A 24,928-nucleotide genomic window follows, 5' to 3' on the forward strand; every position below is an offset into this window, starting at 1 on the left:
AGCAGTAAATTCACAGAGGCCCAATGCAAAAGTTGAAGAGGTTGTTAATTCTAGTTCTGAAGGTGAGTTAAACTGGACTCAAAATATTAACTCTGTTTCTCCCTCTCCACAGAGGATCTGCTGAGTTTCTCCAGCAATTTCTGCTGTCATTCCAGATTTCCAGCCATGTGCAGTACTTTGCTTTTTTTCTTTAGATGTTTGATTTGGTATTGAATTGAAATTCTCCCATCTGCTGTGACAGAATTCAAACCCAAGGCCGCAGAACATTCACGGCTCACACTGTGGTCTCCTTTCCATTAGTGAGGGCAAACACAGGCTGGGAGCCTGTTTTGTGGAACAGCTCCCCTCTGTAAGAATGACCCTGACCTCCCATTTGCTTGCCATTTCAATAAACCACTTCTGAAATGATTTGAATGATTTATTGTCATTTGCATTTTACAGTGAATAATTCAGTAAAATACAGTGAAACGTTTTAACTGTCACCACAACGCAGCACCACTTTGTATAGTTTTAAGAATAAAGAGATGTAATTTGGCGGCACGGTGGCTCAGCGGTTAGCACTGCTGCATCACAGCGCCAGGAACCCAGGTTCGATTCCAGCCTCAGGTGACTATCTGAACAGGGTTTGCACATTCTCCCCGTGTTTATGTGGATTTCTTCTCACAGTCCAAAGATGCGCAGGTTGGGTGGATTGGCCGTGCTAAATAGCCCGTAGTGTGCAGGCCAGTTGGGTTATAAGGGGACAGGCCTGGGTGGGATGCTGCGAGATTTGGTGAGGACCTGTTGGGCCGAAGGGTCTATTTCCACACTGTAGGGGTTCTACAAAAGGGAGTCTGTCCTTTGTCCTGCCATATCTGCAGTGGGTCCAAAGCCCTGAGCTGGTTCACTAACAACACCTCACCACCACTTGTGCCAGGCCCACCAACATAGAAGTTGCCAGGTTCAGGCACTATCTTTTTTACCTTGATCCTATCCTAATATTTCCATCCTGGGCCATTTACAACGTTCCAGTCAAGCACAACACAAGATGGAGAAACTACACCTCACTTTCTGCTCAGGCACTTTCCAGCCTCACTTCAATAATTTCTGAAACTGAGTACGTTCTGTCTGCCCCTGAATTCCCCTTCCAGTCTCTGACCGTGCCCGCCCCCATGCCCCACGCCCGCAGCCTTTGTTGTGCTTAAAAACCGAAACAACTGCGGCTGCTGTAAATCAGACACAAAAACAGAAGTTGCTGGAAAAGCTCAGCAGGTCCGGTAGCATCAGTGAAGAAAAAAATCAGCGTCAATGTTCCGGGTTCGATCACCGGAACTGAAAAGTAAACTCTGATTTCTCTTTACAGATGCTGCCGGACCTGCTGAGCTTTTTTCCAGCAACTTCTGTTTTTGTTTCTAGATTAATAGCCCGGCAATAATACCCACTAGGACATTGCCTCCCCTTGCTGAGCAAGCTCTGTGTCTAGTCCCCAGAACATGACGGGGATCTCTGTAAATCAGGAGCTCTGCGGGACCACATCACCGCCTCCCCTGCACGGAAAGTGAATGGAAAGAAATATTTTGCCCTCCCGAGCCGGTTTCCTGGAGCAACGCCAGCGGTGAAACAGTGAAGTGATCGGGCTCCAAATGTAGCATTGCGTCTGAACACTTTCAGTTTGCTATTGCCTTGCAGTTGGGATGAGAGAGAGAGAGAGAGGAGCAAACTTCACTACTGAGCTGGAAAGTTGAATGAAAGCGAGCGGCTGATGGATACAGTGTGGCGCAGAGCCTGATACATTTCAGGAAACTGACACATTGTATCCAGCTGGCGGGGGAGTTCCCCCCGGGTCCTCCCTCCTGCAACATGGGCGGCTGTAGCAAGGCAGAAGTTTACCAAAAGTTCCTGGCTTTCCACCAGAAGGATTTCATCGCCGGCAGCCTGTCGCCCTGCACCGGGGCTGAAGAGCTCCGCCGAGGCAAGGAGTTTCTCGATTCGGTGCCCTCTCCGTGCCAGCGCTTCCAGCAGCTGGATTTCTACCGCCTGGCCCAGGAGTTTGTCGAAGCCAGGGGCGGAGAGGGGATGAGGGAGCAGCCTCTCGGGGCCCTGGGTAAAGCTTTTGGGCTGCTGGAGCTGATCTCCATCAACCTGTATCTGTGGCCCTGGAGAAAGGAGATCAAGTCGATCAAGGTCAGTTTGTGGTTGGGGAAGTGGGGTTGGGTGGAGGAGGGAGTGGGGTCGGTCATTAGATCTGGGGTGAAATATCATCACCGGGCTCACACTGTCAGGTTAACCTGACAAAGGGACCTACTCCGGATTTCAATTTCTTTGCAATTCCCTCAATATCTCCCCGCTTCACTTCTCCACAAAGAACACACACCGCCGCCTGGTTTCATTTTCAAAATTATAACTGAGTGTCACTGATACAAACATTCCGCTTGGAGGATTCGGAAATACAACATTGAGATGAACTTCACTCAGAGGGTTATTAACTCTGGAATCCTTTACCCTCGGAGGGTTGGGCCGGCTCCAGACTTGGATATGTTTAAGGCTGGGATTGGTTTTGGAAGCGGGGTGGTCTCAGGAAATGTGGGGGTGGCTGAGAGTAGGTGGGAAAGTGGAGTTGATTTCCGAAGTCATCAAATCATTCAATACAGAGGTCAGAGATAGCAGGAACTGCAGATGCTGTAGAATCTGAGATAACACGGTGTATAGAGCTGGATGAACACAGCAGGCTGAGCAGCATCAGAGGGGCAGGAGCAACAAAGGCCATTCGGCCCATCAAGTCCGCCGAAATAGCGTTGAATGGTTTGATGGGCCGAATGGGCGCTCTTGCTCCTACTTTATGGCCCCAGCTTCTACACAACCCTGCCCCTAACAACACACATCCCAACATTCCTCTAGCCCATTCAGAGGGTCTGTGCTAATACTTTCCCTTCAAAGCTCTACACAGCAGCTGGTGAAGTTAGAGGGAATATAGCGATGACCACACGCTCCCCTGGAAGGCCCTGACATTGACCCACCCCAAACATTCTCCAGCACTAAACCCTGGAACAACACCAGAGCCTAAAAATTAATCCGAGTGTGGGGCCTCCAGTCCCTCCGACCTTGTTCAACTCCAGGTGTGAGTGTGTTTATTGTGTAACTGTTGTTCTCCTGGGAAGCTGATACTGCAGTTCTCATGCGAAAGCTGTTGAAACAATAATGTAACAGCACACTCTTCATCTCACGGGAGACTGCTGCTCAACAGAAGCAGGAAAGCTAAGAGTTAAGTATGGAGGGATTGTTTTATGAGCAAAGGCTAAACAGGTATAGGTCTGTGATCAGAGATAATCTGATGAAGAGTCTAGACCCAAAACGTCAGCTTTTGTGCTCCTGAGATGCTGCTTGGCCTGCTGTGTTCATCCAGCTCCACACTTTGTTATCAAGGTTTAGGTCTGTAATCACTGGAGTTTAGAGAATGAGAGGTGATCTCGTTGAAAGTTATCAGACTCTTAAGGGGCTGCAGGGTAAATGCTGAGAGGATGTTTCTCCTCATGAGTGAGCCTCAGAATAAGGAGGTTTCCGTTTAAAACTGAGATGAGGTGGAATTTCTTCTTTCAGTGGGTTGAGAGTCCTTGGAACTCCGAGCTGTGGGGTCTGAATCCATGTCTATATTTAAAAAAGCTGAAATAGAGAGATTGTTGATCAGTGGAGGAATCGAGGATTATGGGAAAGGACAGAAAAGTGGATCTGAGCGATGTCAGACCAGCTGTGGTCCCACTAACTGGCAGAGCAGAGCAGACCCAACCAGCTGATCCTGCACTCTTGCTGCTCTTTAGGGTGGCCTTACTGGACTGAGTGCGGTATCAAGCAGCCTAGCAAGTTTGGAGTCAGTGGGACTCGAAGGAGCAGGGGTCAAACTCTCTGCTGGTTGGGGTCATACCTGACACATAGGAAGATGGTTGTGGTTGTCGGAGGTCAGTCGTCTCAGCTCCAGGCCATCTCTGCAGGAGTTCCTCAGGGTAGTGTCCCAGGCCCAACCATCTTCAGCTGCTTCATCAACGACCTTCCCTCCGTCATAAGGTCAGAAGTGGGGATGTTCACCGATGATTACACAATGTTTCAGCACCATTCGTGACTCCTCAGATACTGAAACGGTCCATGTTCAAATGCAACAAGACCTACATGTGATCCAGACTTGGGCTAACCAGTGGCAAGTAACATTCATGTCACATAAACATCAGACAATGAACATAGGAACAGGAGTAGGCAGTTAAAACCCTTCAGATAACAAGGTGTAGAGCTGGATGAACACATTTTGGGCTTTCCTGCCCCTCTGATGCTGCTTGGTCTGCTTTGTTCATCCAGCTCTACACCTTGTTGTCTCAGATTCTCCAGCATCTGACCCTGTTCTGCATTTCAGTGAAATTGTGGCTGATCTCTGGCCTAATTCCATATACCTGTTTTTGACATATATTTGCTTAAGAAAAGTTCATCTCAGATTTAAAATTAACAACTGATCCAGCTTCCACTGCTGTTTGTGGAAGAGAGTTCCAAAACTCTCCCACCCTTTGTGTGTGGAAGTACTTCCTAACATCTCTCCTGAACTGCCTAAACTCTCCCATGTCCCAGCCCCCCACCCCACACACCAGGCCTTGTTACCATATAGCCTGCCATTACACACCCCCTGTTGTAAGTCACTAACAGTCCCCATTAACCACTATTCACCCTCCCAGCCTGATCGTTAGCAACTCCTTTGTCTGTCCAACTGTATCTCTCTCTCTCTTTGGGCTCTATCTGATCGTTTACTCCCTAACCCACCCACCTCCCTATTTTCTGCATATAAACTGACAATTTCCCAGCCACCATCAGTTCTGACGGGGGGTCACTGGACCTGAAATATTAATTCTGTTTCCTCCTCCACAGATGCTGCCAGACCTGCTGAGCTTTTCCAGCAACTTTGTTTTTGCTCCTGATTAACAGCACCCACAGTTCTTTTGGTTTTTCTCTCTCCTGAATGATCTGGTCGTAATCCTCAGACTAAGACCCTAGTTCTGGAATCCCCAACCAGTGGGAATAGTTTATCTACCCTGTCTTTCCACGTCGATATCCTGAAGACTTTGGTCAGATCACCTCCTTAACCTTCTAAATTCTAGACAATAAAGACCTTATTTGTATTATCTGTCCTCATGGCTTAACCCCTGAAGTCCTGGTGTCATTCTTGTGAACCTACATTGTACTCCCTCCAAGGCCAATCTTCCTTCCTAAGATGTGGGGCTCAGATCTGCTCATTGTACTCCGAGTGGGGTCTAACCAGGGTTTTCTATGACTGCAGCATAACTTCCTCATCCTTATACTTGAGGGCACTTAAAAGAAGAGGCGATAACATCGCGGTATTATCATTGGACTATTAATCAGGAGATCCAGCTAATGTTCTAGGGACACAGGCTTGAAACCTGTTGTGGCGGATGGGAGAGTTTGAAAAGCCAATTAAAATTTGGAATTGAGAGTCTAATGATGACCATGAACCCATTGTCGATTGTCAGGAAAACCCATCTGGTTCACTTATATCTCTTAGGGGAGGCAGCTGCCATGCACACCTAGTCCTACATGTGGCTCCAGACCCACAGCAATGTGACCATCTCCTAACTGTTGTCTGGGCAATTAGGGATGGACAATAAATGCTGGCCGAGCCAACAACGTCCTCATCCTATGAATGAATGAACAAGAAAAACCTCCTGTAGATCTAAGGGCCAACATAGCATTGGCTTTCTTAATTATTTTCTGCATTTATAGCACTTAATTTCTGCACCTGAACCCCAATTTCTCTTTGGACATTCACTGTATTTAACTTCACACCATCTTGAAAGTTTTTTTTAATTCATTCATGGGATGAGGATGTCACTGGCCAGGCAGCATTTATTGCCCACCCCTAATTGCCCAGAGGGCAGCTAAGAGCCAACCACATTGCTGTGGGTTTGGAGTCACATGTAGGCCAGACCAGGTAAGGATGGCAGTTTCCTTCCCCAAAGGACATTAGTGAACCAGCATCCTGGGTTTAATATTGACACAAAACTGAACTAGCCATTTAAATACTGTGACCTCAAAGGTAGGTCATGGGATAAAAATATCGCAGTGACTAACTCCACCTCCTGACTTCCCAAAGCCTATTATTTTACAAGTTACAACTCAGGAGTATGATGGAATACTCCCCACTTGCCTGGATGAGTGCAACCCCAACAACTCTCTGGGAGCTTGACACCATCTAGGACAAAGCTGCCTGCTTGATTGATGCCACATCCACCACCTTAATACCCAGTCCATCATCAATGCTTAGCACCAGCAGTGTGTACTGTTTGTAAGATGTGGCTCAGTAAGTCACCAAGGATCCCCCTGGAACCTTACAAACACATAACCACATCTATCTGGAAAGACAAGGGCAGCAGATACATGGGAACACCACCTCCCTGCAAGTTCCCCTCCGAGCCACTCACCATCCTGTTTCAGGAATATGTCGCCGTTCCTTTACTGTGGCTGGGCCAAAGTCCTGGAATTCTCTCCCTAGGGGTATTGCGGGTCTGACTGCAGTGGTTCAAGAAGGTAGCTCACCACCATCTAAAAGGGCAACTAGGGACAGGCAGTAAATTCTGACCCCGACAGTGATGCCCACATCCCTCAAGTGAGGGAAAAACAATCTGTGTTGGTGTGGGACTGAAGTCACAGCAGCTGAGACTGAAGATTCAGTCACGATCCAGTCAATTTTATGACAATCCTAAGTATGTATTTAAAAAAATGAAATTTAAAAAAACGGTCACTGTTGCCAGAGGTTTTCAAAATTGTTCTTTCAGGAAAAGAAACTAGTTCATGTTTATCCTCCAGGTGAGAACCCTGCTGTCTTTACCCAGTCCAACCCACATATGACTCAAAACCACACCATTGTAGTTTACTCTTAACTAACCCCTTGGCAGCCTCTCTGTTTAATCAAAGCCTTTTACAAACTGCAGCCATTAAGGAACAGGAAATAAACCTCTCGGCCTAACTAGTTTGTTCTGGTGTTCTGCAGCAGACAGTATCCCTGCCATTCTACCTTCATAAACTGCAACAGGCTTTTCTGTTCCTTATCTCTCATGCATTTATCTCATTACCCTTAGAGGGCATCCCTCCCACGTTCTCATCACTCTCTTAGCCAAGACATTTCCCAGGAGTGCTGCACCCTCCCTCAGCAACATTTACATCACCTCTTTCATCCTTATTCACAGGATGGGGCTGCACCAACTTGGCCAGCATTTACTGCCCAGCCCTAATTCCCCAGCAATGTGGGAATTAATATAAAGACAGTCAGATGTAGGGGCAGAAGTGGGCCATTGAGTCTGCTCCCCCATTCAATTAGACCATGGCTGAGTGATCACCCTCAACTCCACTTTCCTGCCTTTTTCCCCATAACCCTTGATTCCCCTACTGATTAAAATCTCTCTATCTCAGCTTCAAATGTACTGAATGACCCAGCCTCTACAGTCCTCTGCGGGAAAGAATTCCACAGCTTCATTCCCTCTGAGAGCAGAAATTCCTCCTCATCTCCATTTGAAATATGTGACCCCTCTTAATCTGAGTTGATGCCCTCTGGTCCTAGACTGTTTCCTAAGGGGAAACAACCTTTCCATATCTACCCTGTCAAGTCTCCAAAGAATCTTGTATGTTTCAATAAGGTCATGTCCCATTCTTCATTCTCATGTGCTGAGAATTTTTTATTTGTAGAGGAACAGTTTAAAAAGGATTTAACAATGACATTGGTAAAATATTCATAATGGCCTCTTTATTCAAACTGAACATGAGGGTATTCCCTTTGGTTGTATCATTGAATGCCAGCCCGTTCCTGGGCTGAGGGGTAGCATCACACAGGCCTAGGGTTGTCAAGATGTCTTGCTGCAGTTGTGTGGGGTCTTGTTGAGACCACACCCAGAGAGTTGAGTACTGTTTCAGTCTCCTTTATGGAGGGAGTTCAAGAAAAGTTGAACAAACTAATTCCTGGGATATTATAAATAGACTGGCTGTCCTTTCATTCAGTGGGAGCTGAGAAGAATTGGGGAGTTGAGCTGTTTCGAATATGTGCAACTCTTACGGGCTGTGATGTGCTTGATAGAACAAGGATGCTCCCTGTGTCTAGGAGGTCTAAAAGTGGGAAGTCAGTGGTATAGTGCTACTGTCAATGGACTAATAATCCAGAGAGGCAGGATAATTTCGAAAGGGTTGGAATGTAATAGTAGGGAAGTCTTCCTGCAACTGTACATGGTGCTGGTGAGACCACATCTGGAGTTCTATGAGCAGCTTTGGTTCCTTTATTTAAAGAAAGATATCATTTCATTGGAAGCACTGGGAAGATCCCTGGCAGGGAGGAATTGTCTTGCAAGCAAAAGCTAAACAGGTTGAGGCCGTGCCTGGAAGAGTCTAGGACCAGAGAGCACAGCCTCAGAATAAAGGAGTGCCAATTTAAGACTGAGATGAGGAGGAATTTATTCTGAGGGCTGGGAGTCTTTGAACCTCCTTGCCATGGACAGCTGTGGGGGCAGAGTCCTTCTGTATATTTAAGGTTGAAGTAGATGGATCAGTAGGTAATCAAGGGCAAGAAAGTGAACGTGGGGAATGTCAGATCAGCCGTGATCCTAACGAACAGCAGAGCAAAATCGAGAGGCTGAATGGCCTACTTCTGTTCTTATTTCTGTGTCTGCTCAGGTCCCATTCAACAGGATCTATTCTAAGGACAGAGGAGGTTTTCCGCACAAACATCACTAAAAGCATATTAAAGGCAGCTCACCTCATTGCTGTGTATATCAACTCCAGCTATATAGAACATAGAACATAGAACAGTACAGCACAGAACAGGCCCTTCAGCCCACAATGTTGTGCCGACCATCTTTTAGAAAATCAAACCAAGAAGGAAATAGGATCACTGTTCTTATTTTAGCTCAATGCCTTTTCTCTGGAACGCAGTTCTAAAGGTCACCGCCCTGAGCTGTTAATTCTGTCTGACCTGCTAAATGGCCCCCAGCACTTTATTTATTTCAGATTTCCGGCATCTGTGGTCGTTGGCTCATTTTTTTTTCTATGTGCTGTTTCCTTCTTTACTGTTAGCTGTTTTGCTTTCTACACAGGGGTTTTTCATGGGAGGTCATTGAACAGCAATCTCTGTCTGTCTCTCTCTCTCTCTGTCGCTTGAGAGAAAGGATGTGCATTTATGGAGCACCACATCCCAAAACGTTTTGCAGCCAATGAAGTCATTTTGAAGCACTGCCACTGTTGTAATGTAGGAAATATGACAGCCAGAAGCAGCTAGCTCAATCAGTATACCATCCACCCCCTTAAACATCCACTCCCTCCACTACAGACCACTCAGAAGCAGCAGTGTTTGCTACTTACAAGGTGCACTGCAGAAATTCACCAAGGATCCTGATGCAGCACCTTCCAAACCCACAATCACCTCCATCTGAAAAGACAAGGGCAGCAAATACATGGGAACGCCACCCCCTGCAAGCTCCCCTCCAAGTCACTCACCATCCTGACTTGGAAGTATATCGCCATTCCTTCAGTGTCACCAAATACCTGGAATTCTCTCCCTAAGGGCATTCTGGGTGTCCCCCTGTACACCAAGTTATGCAGTGGTTCAAGGAGATAGCTCACTAAGGTAGTTAGGGATGGGTAATAATGGTAGACTTATCTGTGATGGTCACTTCCCAAGGTCAAATAAGAAAATACAGGCAGCAACAATCCAAATTTTATGTTAGGATTAACAGACAGGCTATCAGTTCAGCACTACTCAGACAACAAGTTCGAACAAGCACGTGTTCAGTTAAATAAAGAAATCAGGAAATTCCTGTCCAAATTGCAGTTCTCCTGCACAAACCTTGCAAATTTTTGGACTTTGGCAAAAGACTCACATTATTCCTGTGCATCGACAGCTATGAATTTGAGGTAACAACAGGAAGTGTTGGAGAAACTCAGCAGGTCTGAAAACGTCGGTGGAGAGGGAAAAACAGAATTAACATTTTGAATTCAGTATGACTTTTCTTTGGAACGAAAGAGGAGCAGTCCTGAAGAATAGTTACTCCAGGCACACAACATGAATTCTGTTTTCCTCTACACCGATGCTGTCAGACCTGCTGAGTTTTTCCAGCACTTCTTGTTTTCATTTCAGAATTCCCAGTATCCACAGTGTTCTGCTTTTATGTGAGATCGATTTCAGTGTCAGTGAGTTTTTAATAGCATAGTTAGTTACTGCCCAACAGCTCGGCAGCATGGCGGCTCGATGGTTAGCACTGCTGCCTCACAGCACCAGGGACCAGGTTCAATTCCACCCTCGGGCGACTGTCTGTGTGTTGTTTGCACATTCTCCCTGTGTCTGCATGGGCTTCCTCCCACAATCCAAAGATGTGCAGGTTGGGTGGACTGGCCATGCTAAATTGCCCAGAGTGTTTGGGAATGTGTAGATTAGGGGAATGGGTCTGGGTGGGATGTTCTGCGTGTCATTGTGGACTTGTTGGGCCAAAGGGCCTGATTCCACTTGCAAGGGATACTATAATTGCATGAACCTCAAGAACAGAGCCAGAGCCACTTCTGAATTGTTTAGTGCCTTGTAACTCAAGAAATTAATTATTTCTGGAAGACTTAAAAAAATAGAGTCATAACATTGTACGGCACAGAAAAGGACCTTTCAGTCCAACTTGTCCATGCTGACCAGATATCGCAACTTAATCTATTAATCCATTTGCCAGCATTTGGCCCATAGCCCGCTAAATCCTTCGTATTCATGTACCCATCCAGATGCCTTTTAAATGCTGTAACTGTACCAGCCTCCACCACTTCCTCTGGCAGCTCATTCCAGACATGCACCACCCTCTGTGTGAAAAAGTTGCCCCTTCTAAATCTTGCCCCTCTCACCTTAAACCTATGCCCTCAAGTTCTGGACCCCCCTACCCGGGGGAAAGGCCTTGGCTATTCACCCTATCCATGCCCCTCATGATTTAATAAACCTCTATAAGGTCACCCCTCAGCTTCCGACGCTCCCAGGAAAATAGCCCCCCAGCCTATTCGGCCTCTCCCTGTAGCTCAAACCCTCCAACCCTGGTAACATCCTGGTAAATCTTTTCTGCACCTTTTAAAGTTTAACATCTTCCCTGTAGAGGGGACACCAGAATTTTATTGTTTGTCTCCTTTCACTTTTTTTTTAATCCCATTTTTCTTTCCCTCTCTGTTTCGTCCTCTGTGTGTGATTCTAGTTGACACATTCTGGTTTAGAATTACTTTACTGAAAGCTCAACCAGAACAAGGAACGGGCTTCTCAACAGTGGAACAATTAATGCAGTGCATGCACGTGAAGTCTGAAGGGGAAACACACAAACATCACAGTGGGCTTTCGGACTGGAGGATGCTTAAGAGATAAGAACAGGAACAAATCTTGAAGAGATTTGAAAACAAGTATCAAAGTCAATGCATTCCTGGAGCGGGACCCTATTGTGGACACTTTATTTCTACAAATATGTAAACAAGGAAGGGAGTAATAAAAGTCTTCAAAAGCCCCTTAGAGAGGGCTGAAATTATAATGGGGAATAAGGAAGTGGCAGAGACACTTTTTGTCTGCCTTTGCAAAAGAAAACAAATCAGAAATAGCAGCGAACCAAAAGTCCACTGGAAAAGAAGAAATTAAAATAATTACTGTTAGTAAAGAGGAAAATAAAAGGTTGATTCCTGGCAGGGACAGACTATCTTATGAGGAGAGCTTGAGTAGGTTAGGCCTGTATTCATTGGAGCTTAGAATAATGAGAGGTGACCTTATTGAGACATGAAAGATTCTTAAGGAGTTGACAGGGTAGTTGCAGAGAGGTGGTTTCTCCTTGTGAGAAAGACTAGGTCCAGAGGACATAAGCTCAGAATAAGGGTCATATACTTAACACAGCTGAAGAGGAATTTCTTTACTCAGAGAGCAGTAAATCTGTGGAATTCTTAGCCACAGAGGGCTGTAACGGTTGGGTCATTAATTACATACAATCTGACGAGGTTAGTTGGCTCGCCAAGCTGGTTTGTCCAATGTAGGACAAACAGGAAGGAAACTAACAATAAGCGTACATGAACACCAACTGACTACAAAAAGACACGACCAGTACTCACGCATCTCAATCCACATGGACAAGGAGAACCACCAATTCAACTGGGACAACACCAAGATCCTGCAACAGGCTAGGCAGAGACAAACACGAGAATTCCTGGAAGCATGGCACGCCACGAAGCATGTTGTTAGTAAACACATTGAACTCGACCCCATATACATTCCACTACGGAGGAAACCCGGAAGTGAGGCAATCCCTCGCAATGGTCCCCAGAGTTTAAAAACCAGGCAGGAAAACACATCGACGCTTCATCGGAGGCTGCACTGAGGATGTTATCCGGCAGGGTAACGAAACGTCTGCAGAACAACAAACCAGCTCGGCGAGGCAACCAATCTCAACACCCACAGCCTGAGCTACAGATCAACTCCAAAATCTTACATACAATCTATCTCAAACTTGAAACTGGGAAGGGAATCAAGGGTTATGGGGTTAAGGCAGGAAAGTGGTGTTGCTGAGTATCATATCAGCCATGCTGTAGGTGAGCACACTTAATGGGCTGAATGGCCTACATCTGCCCCTATGTCTTATGGTCTTGCAGTCTTAAAAAATGTTGGACTACTACAGGCCATAACGCCACCGATCATTGGACAAAAATACTTGCTATTAAGGAAGTGGTAAAAAGACACTTAGAAAAGATTATAGGATTAAGCAGAATCAATGAGATTTTATCAAATGGAAACGATTTGAAACCATTTGTGTTTTTAAGGAAATAACTGGCAGGGTAGATAAGGGAAACCAGGGGATGTAGTACATTTGGATTTGATATTTGATCAGGTGCCACATGGGAGATCATTGCAGATGGATAAGGATTCATGGAGTTGGGAATAACGTGGTGCGTAGAACGGGGTTTGGTAACCAGACAGAGAGCACAATTAAATAGATCATTTTAGAGTTGGCACAGTGTGAATACTGGGATGCAGCAAGAAAGCATGCAGGGGTCTTACTAATTACAATCTATAGACATGACTTAGGTAAAGAGAACAAGTGTATTATATCCAGGGTTGTTAATAACACAAGGCTAATTTTGAATGTGAGTTGTGAGGAGGCTACAGTAAGTTTGTAATGAGTTATGGGTCAGTTCCCTGAGAGGATAAGAAGATGGTAGTTGGAGTATCATGTGTGGAAATATAACCTTACTCACTTAGCTCAGGAAAGTACAAAGACTGTTTTTTAGACTGTGAGAAACTATTAACAGTTGTTATTCAGAAGGCTCTGGGAGTCCTTGTACAAACAACATAAAGTAACCCACAAGTACTTCCCCAACAAGGGAAGTGAATTAGATGTTGGCTTTTATTGTAAGAGGATTGAAAGGAGTCTGGAAGTCTTGTTCAATTTGCAGAGCTGTGGTGAGACCTCACTGAAAACAATGTATACAGTTTTAGTCTCTGTACTTAAGAAGGATGTACAATGTAACTACTAGAATGCCACAGGGATCAGTGCTGGGATCACAATTATTTACAATTTATGTTATTAATTTTGAGGAAAGCTAATGTTCCAAAACCAAGGTGATATGAAAGTAGGTGGGAAGACAAATAGTGAGAGTGACACACATCTGCAGACGGATATGGACAGATTAAGCAAAATGGAATACAATATAGGAAATTGTGAGGTTATCCACTTTGGCAGGAAGAGCAGAGAAGCTGAATGTTAAGCTGCGGAGAAAGACTGCAGGAAGCTGCAGCACAGAGGGATTTGGGAGCCTGTGTGTAGAAGTTGCAAAAAGCTGGCATCCAATGTCTTATAGATAACAAAGTGTGGAGCTGGATGAACACAGCAGGCCAAGCAGCATCTCAGGAGCACAAAAGCTGACGTTTCGGGCCTAGACCCTTCATCAGAAAAAAAGGGTACACCTTCTGATGAAGGGCCGAGGCCCGAAACGTCAGCTTTTGTGCTCCTGAGAGGCTGCTTGGCCTGCTGTGTTCATCCAGCTCCACACTTTGTTATCTTGGATTCTCCAGCATCTGCAGTTCCCATTATTTCTCATCCAATGTCTTATAGCTTTATTTGCTGCAGAGGGATTTCAGCGGAGGTTCACTTGACTGGTTCCTGTGGTAAGAAGGTTTGCCATAAGAAATGGCTATAGTAGTGCAGTCTTCTAGTCTGTGGAATTCCAAATACTGAGAGGCAATCTCATTGAAATTTTGAAGATTCTGGAATTTAGGGAATTTTGGAAGATCATAAGCTGCCCATCCACTATCTCTGCAGCCAACTCTTTTAGAACTTGAAGCACAGACCATTAGATCCAGGAAATTTGAGAGTTTGATCCCACTAATTACTCCAGCATTTTTTCTTTTATTAATATTCATTGCTTGAAGTTCCAAGCTGAGATGCTGAGAATGTTTTTGCCCTGACTAGAAAATCTGAGGTTAAAGGGTTGACCGTTTCGGACTGACATGATGAGATTGTGTTCTTTGATACCATAGGAAGCTTTCGCTGTGGAGAACGTTTTGTATTAAATTTGATCATAAGCTGTAGCCAGCATTTAATGCCCATCCCTAATTGCACAGAGGGCAGTTAAGAGTCAGCCACATTGCTCTGGGTCTGGAGTCACATATAGGCCAGACCAGGTAAGGATGGCAGTTTCCTTCCCCAAAGGATTACCTTACTAAATGGTCTAGCAGATTCAAGAGGCTGGATAATTTTTTGCTGATATTCTTCAGATAGAATTGGGAGAGGCAGGAGGGGTCCCTTGGGAGTGGAAGGGAGGTTATTGGAGGTAAAACTTTTGAGTATTTTTCCTTGAAAAGCTAATTTCATCTTATTTATTTCAGACTTTCACAGGAGCCTTTGTCTACTTCATTGAGCCGGTTTTTCCTCCTGAGGTCCTTCAAGGGGTCTTGGTGAATTTGGGATACACTCAGAAAGGAACCAGTGAATATGTGATCTCCAAGCAGGTCAGCAAGGAAGATATTGGCCAACTTGGGTTTGAATGTTTCTTAGCCAGGGCTGAGTGTGAGCTGATGCAGGAGACTCTGGAGCAAGCCATGCACAGTAGCTGTCAGGATGTCGTGCAGATGAGATCTTGCATGTCTCTCAATCAGGCCGACTGCATCAAACACTTGTTCGCAATGAAAACTGGATCTAGAAATCTCAGTGAATGGTCCGCTCCAGCGAGTGAGGGGCCCACAAAGTCAGCCCTGAGTTGTGAGGGAGGCCTTGATGAGTCTGAGCTGCCCAGCTCACCCTTGCCACACTCTACCAACAACCAGGGAACCCTCAGGCTGCAGGAGGGAGCACTCGAGGATAGAGAGATGGACACTGCCAACGATCCATTGTCCATCTCCATGATGTTTCCACCAGACAGCATTGACCTGTACCGTGACTACACCGATATTGACATCACCGGCAACTTGGGCTACACACACTCTCAGATGCAGCTCAACACTGCCAATCCCAGCGGGGAGACGGGGCAGTGTGACTCTCTGCTGGTCCTGGACCAGTCCATGGTGCAAAGGGCACTATCGGAATCTCACATCAAGTTGTCCCCAGGTCAAACCGGACCCCAGTCCTTGAGCTTTATCCCCAAATCAACCCTGATTGCGTCTCTGTCAGATAGTAAGAACCTGAAGATTAGAGACAGGGCAGATTTCGGTACAGGAGACCCAAAAGCCTCTTTGAAACATGGTGGTGTACTGGATGCCACCAGCCAGCTGTATCCTGAGGGCAAACCATCAGAGAAAAACTATCAGAAATTAGACGGCGCCTCATCCGTGAAATATGGCAAGTTCCTGAATGGGAATTCCACCAGCCGGAAAAAGGAAAGTGACCCCCCTGTGGAGATTGAGCTGAAGCACATAGATAAGGAGAAACTGCCCTACCCGACAGCTGAGACTTCTGGGCCTGCCCACTTTCACCCCACGAGACCTCCCCGAGCCTCGGAGGCCCAGTGTGTGGGTTTGAGCCAGGCCGATCCAATAGGAGGGCAGCATCTTCGACAGACTCATGCAGCCGACCAGCTTGCAGCCTGTCGGGTTCCCAGCATTACCAGGTGCTGTGTGTGCTCCCCTCTGGACATTCCCAGATGTCAGCTGGCAGACCCCTCCGAGCTCATGGGCAACATGCTGCAGGATGGAGGGGGCCAAATTGTTCGAGAGCCCCCCCAGTCTTTCTACATTCCACCTGACAGCCTGGAGGCTGGACCACCCACAGCCATATCCTGTGATATCTCCGGGTCTCGGAGGTGCCCTCACTGCAGCTCGGAGCTGTCTGCAAATCAGCGCCAAGCTGTCTCCAAGGATTGCCTTGAAATCCAGGAGCTGTTGATTGGAGAAAGCCCTGACCCTTATGTCTGCGTGAGCAAGTTGCCAGAGGGCAGTGATCATGACAGGACAGCGAGGTGCAGTCACTGCAGAGGTGAGGAAGGCCTTTAAGTGTTGGCTTTCAGTGGGGGCCATGCTCAGTGCTTGAGCTGACAACTGAGCCGAACTGTCCAGCCATGTCTCGGAGTGTCCTGAGCCAGCTAATCATAGTCTGCTTAATTGCCAAGATGCTCTCATTGCTGCCTCTGCGTCAGTCCCCAGGGCAGGGAGGGGAAAATCAGCCAGGGCTGCCTTTCCCAGCAAAGTGGCCGAGTGCCTAAATGTGGTTATTTACTGGAGCTGCCAAAAGGCTAGTTGCCTGCTGGTCTTTTCCCAGAGGAGTGACCACTTGAGTGAAGCCCAAAGAGTGTTTGCAAAGCCCCTGCAGGTTCAACACCATCAGGAGCAATGGGGACTGAACAGTGACAACCAGCACATCCAGATGTGAAAACCAATTGCTACCTCCTATTGCAGCCGGTATACCTTGCCGTTTGGACGATTTCTGCCAAGAAGCCGTTTGCCCCAGTGATCCCTGGGATTGGTTTGTGGTGGCAAGACCACCTTCCTTTTTTTTTTACCAGAAACCCAAAGTGAATGCTGCGTCTACCTTGGAGGGAGCACAAAGGACAATCCATTCAGTGATGAGCCTAAACGTTCCATTTTTAACTGGTTCTTGAGAGTTGGGTGTCACTGAAAAGTCTAGCTTTTATACCCTGGATACCCCTGAGAAGGATTGACAGTGAAATACACTCTTTTCTCCCAGTGAAGAGAGTCCTGTCTCAGCTGTTTCAGATGACAGTTAGGCCTCAGCCATATTGAAATGGGACTGGAGTCACCTGTAGGTACGGAATGGGTAAACACAGCAGGTTTCCGCCTTTTGAACAACACATAAGGAACCCAACAGGTCTCTTCAACAAAACAACAACTTTACAGCTGCTTTAGCTGAAACCTACTCTTTATTCCTGGACAGTTATTGAAGTGCTCAATTAAACTTTTCAACTTAGCAAAGAATATTCCAGCTCTCACTCTGTAGGTTACAAGTCATGAACAAGACCTCTCGGCCTCTGGAAATGGGCAATGGGTCCCTGCGGACAACAGGATTAGAGTCACATAATAAAACAAAGAATTGCGGACTCTTGAAATCTGAAACACAAATGGAAATTGCTGGAGAAACTCAACAGGCCTGGCAGCATCCGTGGAGAGAAAGCAGTGTTAACATTTCAGGTCCAGCAACCTTTCTTCAGAACTGATCAGAACTGAAAGGTTAGAGCCGTACCTAGCACAAAGGAAGACACTGATGTGTGTTGGAGGTCAATCATCTCAGCTCCAGGACATCTCTGCAGGAGTTCCTCAGGGTAGTGTCCTAGGCCCAACCATCTCCAGCTGCTTCATTAATGACCTTGCCTTCATTGGTTACAGTGACAAGAAACTGAACTGGACCAGCCATTTAAATATAGCAGCTACAAGAATACGCCAAAGGCTAGGAATCTTAGTGCATAACTCACCTCTTGACTCCTCAAAGCCTGCCCACCACCTCCGAGGCACAAGTCAGGAGCGTGATGCAATACTCCCCAGTTACCTGGATGGGTGCAACTCCAATAACACGCGAAGCTCACTGCCACTTGATTGGCATCCCATCCACCACCTTCATCATCCAGTGCCTTCACCACGAATCTACTCTGGCAGCACTGTGGATCATCTGTGATATGCACTGCTCACCAAGCCTCCCTTGACAGCACCTTCAAAATCCATAACGTCTGCAACCTCAATACAAATCCATCGGAACACCGCCATTAAACGCCCCCATCGAATCTACATGCACCCAGACTTGAAAATATGTTGCCATTCCTTCAGTGTCCCTGGGTCACAATCCTGAAGTTTCTTTTCTAAAGGCATTGTGGGTCAACTAACAGCACATGGACTGCAGCGGTTCAAGATGGCAGCTCACCACCACCTTCTCAAAGGACAGCTAGAGGTGGGCAATAAATGCTGGGCCATCTAGTGGTGCCCATATCCTGTAATGAATTAAAAAATACCCCTTTTTTTCTAGCCAAGAATTGCGAGGGGTTTGAGGGAGGGATAGACAAGAACTAACATGAAGCTGACTATCATTGAGCTGCTATCATGTTGCCCCAAACGACTGGCATGTTGGTCAGGGTTGACCATAATCCTGCAGGGCTATTTCCATGATCCATGTTACTGTCTGATCAACACATAAAGATATGCATTAGGAGTAGGCCATTCAGCCCCTCAAGCTTGCTTCGCCATTCAGTAATCTTGTGGCTAATCTGATTGCAACCTCAAATCCATATTCCCACCTGCCCCGACGAACTTTCAACCACTTCCTTATCAGGAATCTCCCCACTCTGCCTTAAAAATATTCAAGGACTCTGCTTCCACTGCCTTTTCAGGAAGAGCGCTCCAAAACCTCCCACATCTTTCCTGGGGGAGAAAAGAGTTGCTTGCTGTCTGTTTTAAAGGTGTGACCCCCTGATTTTTAAACAGTCCCTCCCCCGTTCTGGATATCCCCCCCAAGGGAGGAAACATCCTCTCAATGTCCAAGACCCCTCAGAATCTTGTTGTTTTCATAGAGCATTACAGCACAGTACAGGCCCTTCTGCCCTCGATGCTGTGCCGACCTGTCATATCGATCTCAAGCCCATCTAACCTACACTATTCCATGTACATCCATATGCTTATCCAATGACGACTTAAATGTACCTAAAGTTGGCGAATCTACGACCGTTGCAGGCAAAGCGTTCCATTCCCTGACTACTCTCTGAGTAAAGAAACCACCTCTGACATCTGTCCTATATCTTTCACGCCTCAATTTAAAGCTATGCCCCCTCATGCTCGACGTCAGCATCCTAGGAAAAAGGCTCTCCCTATCCACCCTATCTAACCCTCTGATTATTTTATATGTTTCAATTAAGTCACCTCTCAACCATCTCTGTAACGAAAACAGCCTCAAATCCATCAGCTTTTCCTCGTAAGGCCTTCCCTCCATACCAGGCAACATCCTAGTAAATCTCCTCTGCACCCTTTCCAAAACTTCCACATCCTTCTTATAATGCGGTGACCAGAACTGTACGCAATACTCCAAGTCCGGTCGCACCAGAGTTTTGTACAGCTGCAGCATAACCTCTTGGTTCCGGAACTCGATCCCTCTATTAATAAAAGCTAAAACACTGTATGCCTTCTTAACAGCCCTGTCAACCTGGGTGGCAACTTTCAAGGATCTGTGGACATGGCCACCGAGATCTCTCTGCTCATCTACACTACCAAGAATCTTACCATTAGCCCTGTACTTTGCCTTCCGGTTACTCCTACCAAAGCGCATCGCCTCACACTTGTCTGCATTAAACTCCATTTACCACCTCTCAACCCAGCTCTCAATCAAGAAACCTCTTACTGTTCTAAACCCAATGGGTACAAACTCAGCCCGTCCAAACTTTCTTCAGACAACAACCCACCCATTCCAGCTATCGGCCTGGTTAGCCTTATCTAAACCACCTCCAATACATTTACTGGTCTCCTTATTTTAAGAAAGCTTGTACTGTACACAATAGTCCTGATATGGTCTCACCAGTGCCCTCTATAATTGAAGTATAACCTTCCTACTCTGATATTGAATTCTTCTAATAAGAAATGATAGAATTCAATTAACTTTCCTGAATAGTTGCTGTTCTTGCACGCTCACCTTTTGCAGTTCATACGTGGAAACTTCCAAATCTCTGAGCTCTGTAATCTCTCACCATCAATATAATGTGCGTTTGTTTTTACCTTCCTGCCAAAGCAGATGATTTCACGTCCTCACACATTATACTCATTTTGGTACATCTTTCCCCATTTACTTAACCTTTACATATTTTTGTAACCTTGTGCCCTTTTCACAATTTACTTTCCTTCCTGGCTTTGTGTCATTATCAAATTTGCCAACCATACCTTACATCCCTTCATCTGAGCCAATTTTGTTCATAGTAAACCATTGAGATCCCAGCAGCATCCCCTATGGCACATTAAAATTTGCCAACCTGAAAAGACCCATTTATTCCTACTCTGTACTCTGTTAGCAAGCCAATCTTCTGCCCATGGCAAGGAGTGGAGCTGGATGAACACAGCAGGCCAAGCAGCATCTTAGGACCAGGAAAGTTCATCAGCTTTCCTGCTCCTAAGATGCTGCTTGGCCTGCTGTGTTCATCCAGCTCTACACCTTGTCATCTCGGATTCTCCAGCATCTGCAGTTCCTATTATCTCCGATACAAATCTATCCGTGGCAATTTGTTACCCCCCCAATGCCATGACCTTTTACTTTCCTCAATAACTTTGCACCTTATCAAACGCTTTGTGGAAGTCTAAGTACAGTACATCTGCTGTTTCCCTTTATCAACATCACATGTGACCCCTCAAATAATTCCAGTATATCAATTAAACATGATTTCCCTTTCACAAAACCATGTTGACTGTGCCTGATCACCTCAAAATTATCCAAGTGCCCAGGTGTAACTTCATTAATTAAAAGCTTCTAATATTTTTCTTATGACCAATGTTAAGCGAACTAACCTGTTTCTGAAGAAGGATCTAGGCCCGAAACGTCAGCTTTCCTGCTCCTCTGATGCTGCTTAGCCTCTTGTGTTCATCCAGCTCTACACCTTGTAAATCTGTTGCTTCCTGCTTTCTGTCTCTCTTTTTGAAGAAACAAGTTATATTCACTATTTTCCAATGCAATGGGACCGTCCCTGAATCAAGAAACATTTGGAAAAATTGAAACTTTTTTCTGACCAGACACTTTCTCCAGAAGCCTAGAATGTCGTCTGTCAGGATCTAGGGACTTGTCAAACTCCAGCTCCAGCAGTTTACTCAGCACCATTTCTCTGGTGATTGTAATTTTCCTTAGATTAGATTAGATTAGATTCCCTGCGGTGTGGAAACAGGCCCTTTGGCCCAACAAGTCCATACCGCCCCTTGGAGAATCCCACCCAGACCCATCCCCCTATAACCCACACACCCCTGAACACTGTGGGCAATTTAGCATGGCCAATCCACCTAACCTGTACGTCTTTGGACTGTGGGAGGAAACCCACGCAGACAAGGGGAGAATGTGCAAACTCCACACAGTCGCCCAAGGCTGGAATCGAACCTGGGTCCCTGGTGCTGTGAAACTGCAGTGCTAATCACAGAGCCACCGTGCCACCCCACAGTCCTTAGTTCCTGACTTCCTTCCATATCTTCATTTATTGCTGCTTCTGAGTTGTTATATGTATGTTGTGTTGTGAAGACTGATACAAAATATCTGTTCAGTTAACCTACCGTTTTCATTTTTTTTTATTAGTTCTCCAGTCTGACTTTCTCCAGGACCAGCGTTCACTTGGTTAATTCTCTTCTCTTACCATCTGTTTTTATTATTTATGACTAGCTATCCCTCACACTCTATTTATTTCCCTCTTTATTCACATTTTACTCATTCTTTACCTTTTTTTTAAAATTAATATTCTATCCAATCTTCTGACCTGCCACCCATCTTCACAACGACTGTACCACTATATGCTCTTCTTTGAAGTCTGGTACTATTTTTAACATTTCCCGTTAACTATGGATGGTGGGTCTATCTGTTTCAAATGTACGTATTCAGTTTTCTGAATATGTCTGAAATATTCTGATAAATCCCTGAAATATTGGTCACTGAATTTGTGTTGACTGGTTCTTTAACCTCATTTGCCAATTGACTTTCACCAGCTCAGCTTTCATTCTTTCATAATTTCCCTTATTTAAATGTTAAAAATAGTCTCAGACTCACTCTTCTCTCCCTCCAGATGAATTCAAAATTCAAATATGTTATGGTTGTTACTACCTAGGGGTGTCTCCTCTATGAGATCCTATCTCATTACATTATCTGGAGAGGCCTACTCCCTGGTCTGCTCCAGAACGTCATAAAGTCATATAGCACAGAATCTTCGATCCAACCAGTCCATGCCGAATGTAATCCCAAACTAAGCTAGTCCCATCCTGCTTGCTCCTGGCCCGTATGCCTGTAAAACCTTTCCTGTTCATGTACTTATCCAAATGTCTTTTAAATACTGTAATTGTGCCCACATCTACCATTTCCTCAGGAAGTTCATTCCACACACAAACCACCTTCTGTGTAAAAAAAATACTTGCGCCCTCATGTGTTTTATAAATTTCACTCTCCTCACCTTAAAAATGTGCCTTCTAGTCTTGAAATCCCACATCCTAGGGCAAACGACAACTACCATTAACTCTACCTATATACCCCTCCTAATTTTATAAACTTCTATAAGGTCACCTCTCAACCTCCTACACTCCAGTGGAAAAAGTCCCAGTGTATCCAGCCCCTCCTTACGACTCAAACCTTCTCTACCTGGTAAATTTCTTCTGAGCCCTCTCCACCTTGATAATGTCCTTCCTATAACTGGACCACTAGAACGGGACACAATATTCCAGAAGAAGCCTCACTAACGTCCTAAGAAAGTATCTGAAAGCAGCAGTGACAACCTCACCAAGGCTACATTTGCCCATCTGACATTTCCGGCCAATATATGGACGAAAATATCCCAGGGTTATCACCATGCCTTCCTGATGAGCACTCATTACTTCGACCATAAGATAGAGGAGCAGAATTGGGCCATTCGGCCCATCAAGTCTGCTCTGATACTCAGTCGTGGCAGATGTGTTTCTCAACCCTGTTCTCCTGCCTTCTCCCCTTACTTCTCCCTTTTCACCGAACTCTTCTGTGTTCATATTGCTAGGGGCCTATGAGATTGTCTACTGGTGGCAGAGCCTCTTCTCTCAACTTCGTCACTCTTTGAATGTCATCGTTGATCTTAATTTCTAAGCCATGTCCCAAGGGCCAGCAGTGACCAGCTCCATCCCTGCCTTAAACCTAACTGCAGGTTAAAACCTTTATATAAACTTCCCAGAGAGGACCCTGTTGGTTTCCTGAGCTCCAAATACAGTTCACAAAATGTCACCCCAGCTGTTCCCAGCCCCGTTCCCATTTCCCCAGTGGGCAGAGTGCAATGTTTGTTCTTGATATTTATTTACTCCGCACATTGCTTTTTAACTGATAGGTTTTCTCTGGGCTCAGCACTCCTGGAAATACCAATTGCCCTTTCCAGGGGAAGGGGGCAGTCTTTGGCTACCTTGCCTCACCCACTCCTTGCAAGATCCTACTGTAAATCTTTGACATTTTACTCAACAATTTCTCATGCAGACAGTCAAAGAGATGCTGAATCTTGCAGCAGGGAAAGCATCCATTCACTTCATCTGTAGCAGATCTTTGGCACCAGCTAATCAATGAAACTCAATGCCCTCCTGTTTTTGAACAGCTCTTGTTACTTTTCAATTAATTGATCTAACTCCCTCTGGAAAGTTCCTGTTGAATCTACCTCTGTCACCCTTTCCAAGCAGTGCATTCCAGATCATTACAATTCACTCCAAAAAGAGCTAATGTCCTAGTGTATTGGCCATTCACCTTCAATCTCTGTCCCCTGCTAACTGACCCTGTTGCTAACAGAAACTGCCAATTCAGGAGGAACAGTTTAGGATTGGAGTAAATCTCCATTTAATTGTCATTACTCCCCATTCGCTGAGTGTTGGTGTAACTAAAGCCCCTCATTGTTGGGATTAATCTGGTGACCCATCATCATTAATAATATTGGATATTACAGGATGTGGTGCACAGATAAATTGAGGGCTGGTCCAATGAGTGTTACATACTGAGGGGCCCTTTGGACTTGAACTCTTCAGCACCAGGATTGTTCTACACGACCTTGTCCAGCTCCAGCCAGCTGTACGTTTCTTTAGCTCCCTCCCTTAGTTTTTACGATGGTGTCAGACCCCTTCCTCCTACCCTCCACTTGTAACTCCTCTCCTGATCATTCAGAGAAGGCTTCATCTGTTTGTCTGGATGGGGAGGGTGGGTGTAACGCTCTTTCATAGACAATCAGGTCTCTGCTCCCCAGAATCCTGCCTCCTAACCTTGTACTGACATCATGAAGGGTCAGATGACCTGGTTGTTATGACAATGGATGTTGCTGTGCACAAATATTAACTGCTTCCTGCAATACAACAGTGATTACATCTCCTTAAGTGTTTTCTTGGTGATGAGGCATTCTGGGATGCACTGACATTGCAAACTGCTCTACCTAAATGCAAGCCCTTGTTTCCTTGACCAAACTGAAGCCTCTAGTTGCGAGGCAGGGAGGAGTCACCATGTAGGTGAGAGCCTATACCCCTCCTCCCACTTCATACAGCTCACTGCCTGTGCCTCACTGTGAACAAGGGTCAGGAATTATATTCTGGTCCGCTCCCACACACACACACCACCCCTCCACCCCCAAACCCCAGCCACCACGCTGCTTCTGGGGAAACTTTTAACCACTTTTAATGTGGCATAGAGACCCATCGAGCTCTGGAGGCCATTTGATTAAACAAGTTCACCGGCACAAACTCTGTGAAGCCCAGCATTCTGTTGGGCGTATCTAATTTCTGTGGACT

General features: G+C 45.7%; 1 protein-coding gene across 1 annotated transcript; it reads left to right on the top strand.

The window, feature by feature from the left end:
* The first annotated feature begins 1,669 nt into the window (after window positions 1–1,669).
* On the top strand, window positions 1,670–20,549 carry si:ch211-189a15.5 (uncharacterized). Its single transcript, XM_048546798.2, has 2 exons — window positions 1,670–2,163; window positions 14,885–20,549. The coding sequence occupies exons 1-2, from the start codon at window positions 1,840–1,842 to the stop codon at window positions 16,481–16,483; spliced, it is 1,923 nt and encodes a 640-aa protein (XP_048402755.1). The 5' UTR covers window positions 1,670–1,839; the 3' UTR covers window positions 16,484–20,549.
* Window positions 20,550–24,928: the final 4,379 nt, after the last annotated feature.

Source organism: Stegostoma tigrinum, chromosome 16 (genome assembly GCF_030684315.1).
Source record: "Stegostoma tigrinum isolate sSteTig4 chromosome 16, sSteTig4.hap1, whole genome shotgun sequence".
Taxonomy (NCBI): Eukaryota; Metazoa; Chordata; class Chondrichthyes; order Orectolobiformes; family Stegostomatidae; genus Stegostoma; species Stegostoma tigrinum.